The 5,741-nt window shown below is 35.5% G+C and overlaps 1 protein-coding gene across 1 annotated transcript; it reads left to right on the plus strand.

Annotated features, from left to right (window-relative positions):
• Window positions 1–1,196: 1,196 nt before the first annotated feature.
• Window positions 1,197–4,713, plus strand: gpr18 (G protein-coupled receptor 18). The gene is made up of 2 exons (XM_083536839.1): window positions 1,197–1,353; window positions 2,533–4,713. The coding sequence occupies exon 2, from the start codon at window positions 2,543–2,545 to the stop codon at window positions 3,530–3,532; it is 990 nt and encodes a 329-aa protein (XP_083392965.1). The 5' UTR covers window positions 1,197–1,353; window positions 2,533–2,542; the 3' UTR covers window positions 3,533–4,713.
• Window positions 4,714–5,741: the final 1,028 nt, after the last annotated feature.

Genomic DNA, 5,741 nt, shown 5'->3' on the forward strand with positions numbered 1-5,741 from the left:
TGAGAGGTTACACTTGGGTGAAAAAGAAATGCTACATTCCAAAGTAAGTACCTACACAGTATGTGTCCATTCCAAAACCATGGTCATAAACACATGAGTTGGTCCCCCTTTGTGTTCTGAGAAGGTTTTTCACTAGATGTTGGAATGTGGTTGTGGGGTCTGTGGCCTTTTATCCACAAGAACATTAGCATGATATGGCAGTGATAAGGAATAAGAAGATTTGGTGCGCAGTCAGTGTTCCAATTCATGCAAGCTTGATGTTAGGATGTGAGTCGGGTTGAGGTTTGGGATCAAACCATGTCTGTTAAATAAATGACACCCCACTGCTCAGTATGATCCTTATGCAGTAGGTGAGTTTATTAGTGGTATAGATTTAGTGAAATATTTGATGTTGGCGCAAATGTAAAATGCTTAAAATTACTTAATGCATTTAGTGCTTATCTCTCTATTAAACCTGCCTCAAGATTCAGTATAGAATGAGGAGGTTGTTAAATACAATATCTGACTGAATGATTTTTGAACTAGTGATAGCGAGACAAGGCTTCGTGAAGCATGAAAAATTTCCAGCTGTGCTGAAAAATGGTTAGATCCTCAAAGCTTCAAAGTGGCCACTTGAGAACTCTTCTTGCAAAAGATTCAGTAGGCCTATGTAGCATGTAAAATCCTTTTTAGATGAGATGATTTCATGTGTCAAATCTATAAAAACTATAGCCTAGACATGAATTGTAAATCATACTGAGCTTTTAATGAATTATTTATACTTAAGCTGTTTCTGAGAAAAACAAAAAAACAAAAGAAAATATTTGTATTACTTAAATGTGTCATTAATGGTATCCAGTCACATCCTCATATATTCTATATAGGGATTGTATATATTAGCCAGATCCATTACTAAATCAGCAGTAAGACATGAGAACAAATATAAACAACAAGAAATTCTTACAATTCAGCAAAACAGGGCTTTACCAGTGCAGATGACATGATATACAGGTACTATTACCCAGGGCAAACTAAAAGAGCTTAGAATCCAGACATGAGAATCACAGCTAAATGAATGCATAAATCTATCAAAACAACATAACACACACTACATAAACTCAGTCAAACTCACTATGAGGAACAAGAGCAAACCACAACAAGAGGGTGTGCACTTTGCTAGTTACCAGTAGACAAGATGCAGGAAGTAACCAACCAAATGTCATAAAGAGATGTTATTTAAATGTCATTAGCTACACAACTTCCTGTAAACTATTATAGTAGAGCTTGATGTGAGATGGATTGCCACCACAGAAACCAGAAACATTCAAGTAAGTCAGAAGCAACTACGAGCACAAAATGATGTAGTTCACTGTGGTATGTATACTTTTACAAGACCATTCTGTAATTATTTGGTATTTATGTCAAGTGTTTAACTGAGTTTAACTTGAACAGTCTTGTAGAAACTTGTACATGTTGATGTATCCTGTAAGAGAAATCTAAAGAAAATACAGTATGAGAGACTCTCTCTCTCTCTCTCTCTCTCTCTCTCTCTCTCTCTCTTTCTCTCTCTCTCTCTCTCTCTCTCTCTCTCTCTCTCTCTCTCTCTCGCTATATATATATATATATATATATATATATATATATATATATATATATATATATATATATATATATATATATATATAATAAGGATGTTGTGATTTGATTGATATATATAAAATAAAACTAGTAAGAAAGAATATAAGAAATAATTGATTTAGGAGAAAAATAGAGAGCTGTGTTAGTGCCAGCGTTAGAGTGCATGCTCTTAGACCTTTCTGTCAGACACTTTATGCTAAAAAAAAACAGGTTTCACTTCAATGTTTTACAGTAATGTCTTTTATCTTAGTGTCTGTGGACTGCCAAATCAATTTCCAAGCTAAATTACCATAAAGGCTTAGTTATTTTGATTACACTTCATGTTACAGAAAAAGTAGTAAATATTTCCACCTCTTTAAATGAGTAATGAGTTCTCCATGTGGGGGTTTTTCGGGTCTTTGAAAGTGTTGTCATGAAATGAAAGCATGGCATACAGCACATTAAGCAAGTGAAATATAAAGTAATAATAAAAGATTTATGGTTATATTTATATAGACTTATTTTAGTCTTCTGAGCTGAGTTAAAGAAGCCAGTTTATGATATTTGCTAGAGTTACTGTATAAACATACATCGAAAAGTATGTTCATTAATCCACCAAAGTCATTCAGGTAGAGATTTAACAGAAGTTGTTCAGAGATTCTGACATTACTTGACATGTCTTTTTTACTATAGCTCAAAAGCTGTCTTTCTGGGACTGCAAACCTTTGAGCTAGACATATATATGTATATTGTGGGGTCCAAAAGTCTAACACCACAAAAGATTTAGGTAGAGTAGTGTTATGCTTATGTGTCATTGCTTGACCGCCTACAAAACAAATTTACCCACATGGAATCATCATACACCATCACTTATAAATATAAACCACTGTCTTTTTTTACATTAATGTTCTTTGTGTTTTTCATCATGCATGTCAGGTATTTCATCATGGAACAGAATACATCATTGGCCTTCGTCAGTGAGGGTTATCTCCCTCCAGTTTTCAAAATAGTCAGCTTGGTGTTCTACAGCATCATATTCTCTGTTGGCTTGGTGGTCAATCTTTCAGCCCTCTGGGTCTTTGCTCTAACTACAAAAAGAAGGAGTTCTGTCACCATCTACATGATCAATGTGGCTGTGGTGGATCTTATCTTCATTGTCCTGCTTCCCTTCAGAATGGCCTACTACAGTGGGGATTATTGGCCATTTGGTGATATGTTCTGCAGAATCAATGCAGCACTTACAATACTATATCCATGTCTGGCTCTCTGGCTCTTTGCTCTTATAAGTGCTGACCGCTATGTAGCCATAGTTCAGCCACGACATAGCAAAGAGCTAAAGAACGTGCACAAGGCCTTGTTGTCATGTGTGGGTATATGGATCATGACCCTTGGTGGTGCCGCATCACTTCTTTTCCTGGATGAAGATCCGGACCAAATCTCCAACCATACCACCTGCCTGAAGATGCATGACATCGTCTACCTGCGTCGGGACAACCCTGTCCACTTCGCTCGCCTGACTTTCTTCTTCTTAGTGCCATTGTTGATTATGGTGGGCTGTTATATCACCATTGTGGACAACCTCATCCACGGGCGCACATCCAAGCTCAAGCCCAACGTGAAGCAGAAATCCATTCGTATCATCATCACGTTGATCATGCAGGTGCTGGTCTGTTTCGTTCCCTTTCATGTCTGCTTTGTGCTTCTGCTTTTTGAGAATAGTGGCCAGGACTACAGCACCTGGGGGTCATTCACAACGTTCCTGATGAACATGAGTACAGTGTTGGATATTATACTTTACTACATAGTTTCTAAACAGTTTCAGGACCGTGTGATTAGTGTGATCCTCTACAGAAACTATTTGAGAAGCGTGCGAAGAAAGAGTCGACACACAGGTAGTGTGCGCTCTCTCAGTAACCTTACCAGTGCCATGATCTGATGAATCTGACATGGTTTGAACACAGGAAATAATTTTTTTTTCTAAATATATATAAGATAATTTCAGACTAGTCTTGAAAAAAGAGGAACAAACTGAAGCTTGGACTATTTCACTTTCATTTGTTGCAGTTGTTTTGTCCATTTCTAATCAAAAGCTCTTTCTGTTCTCTGTCTGTCATGCTGGTTCTGCAAATGTGGCTTTCAATTGACTTATGAAAGTTAACTTATCCAAGTAAATCAGCTGTGAATTAGATATAATATAATAATATCTCCTATGGTATTGCAAAAATTCATAATGTATTAAATAAACAAACAATTTTCTTTCTGGATTGTACAATGTCATCAGGGTTTAGTGGGAATTTGACTGATTTTGATATTATTAAGAGACCATTTATTGTACATAAGGTTATGAATTCATGCTCCTATAAATTTTAGTGTTTTCTAATTTTCCCTAGTCTGTATAAATGTACATAATTAGCTTGTCAAACTTTATCAGTTGCATTACTTGCCACTTTTTTAGTCTGGTCGGGGCAAGCCTACCATGGGACTGGGCAAGCACATTACTGAATTGATAGTTTTTCTGAAACGTTTCTAGGAATGTTTCTTACCCGTACCACGCCAAGTATGTTTATAGCTTCTATAAGCTATTACGTACTAATGTATTACAGACAATAAACTGATTGTTTTTAAACTGTGCTGTTATAATAACACAGCATATTTCTTTAATTGTTACTGTGGATCATGACTTCTATATTGTGCTGTTGTTATTGTTATAACCTATAGCTAGTTCTAGCCAAATATACATTTTCATATACAGTTTACAATGTACAGACCTTAACATCAAGTGCTGTGCAAGAACGTTGTTGATTCCAATCAAATCATTATAAAGAAACAGCAGAAATTCTTGAAAATGTTATGAATATCATATATGGTCTTTTATTGTGAAAATTAAGCTGATGAAACAAATGTTTTAAATATCTTTTATTTCAACACCTTTTATAATCTGTAATGTTGTAACATTGTTAAGTTTTATACTATAGTTGTATTTGGTTTAAGGAAAAGGCAATAACAATCTGTGACAGTGTTACTGGAAGTAAGCTCTCCCCATGTAAGAAGTGTGTGTGTTGGGAGGGACCCAGAAATAACAATGTAACTGGAATATTAAAATTGTTTTTGTGTAAAGGCCTGATTTTTTTTAACTATTTTAATGTTACTAATTTAAGATGCAATATAATGATGGATAATGCATTTTTATTTTATTTTTATATTCTTTCTTCTTTTTTTTTCTTTTTTTTTTTGCATTATAATCCATGTATAAGGTGGCACATTGTTTAGTTCGCCAGAGAGGGGCGCTATTGATCAGAGCAGGTCTTTACCCAAACTGGACATTGATTTACCTCGGTAATGCCAGCAGGTGGAAGCAAATGATGGCAGATGTAAGAACATACGTTGGCGCGAGCTACAACAGAGGAGCACAACTTGTTTGAGAAACCCAGAGTCCATATTCTTTTCTGCTATAATATGCCTGATCCAATCCACCAGTTAATGACCCCATTTGGGATGTATTTCGAGGAAGACTGGAAGGCTTCATGGTCATGGGAAAAGTAACATATAGTACTAATATATGTATTATATTTATATATATTTGGGAGCAGATTGCATTGAATATGCAGTATATTTTTCCCCACATAGTGTTTGTGACAGTTTGTAAAGAAAGAATCCATAATTTATAATACATGGGCGTATTTAAATCCTGTCACTATCTGTAAAGTCAAAGTATGATAAAGGTGTCTCATACCTTAGCACAGGGTTATCATCAATGTTATAGCTAATTAAGCAGTGCATCAATCTATGCCGGCACAAATGAAATATAAATGAAGAACATCGCAGACCTTACAGAGAGATGGGTGACAATTAACACTATACTAATCATTTTTTACATTTTAATTTAATTTTCCAGGCCAAGTTGTCTCTGGGAGTTTCTTAGCTTGTTTTATTTTAAAGGCATCATCAAAATGTTCCATCAGACCATTAGTGTGAATATACCAAATAAATACTCACTGCTCTCTGATGTTGGAAAAAAAAAACCCATCTGTGTGCATTCAGTAGTGCAAAGACCAGCTAACATCACCATCTGGGAATTGCAACTCGAGCTCTCTTAAGTTCCTTTAAACATCCACATTAAATATATCTGTCACATTCAATAGTGC

This window comes from Silurus aristotelis (genome assembly GCF_946808225.1).
Source record: "Silurus aristotelis genome assembly, chromosome: 3".
Taxonomy (NCBI): Eukaryota; Metazoa; Chordata; class Actinopteri; order Siluriformes; family Siluridae; genus Silurus; species Silurus aristotelis.

Bases quoted from the DNA above. Each gene is read 5' to 3' on its own strand.
- gpr18 (XM_083536839.1), top strand. From the start codon at position 2,543: ATGGAACAGAATACATCATTGGCCTTCGTCAGTGAGGGTTATCTCCCT.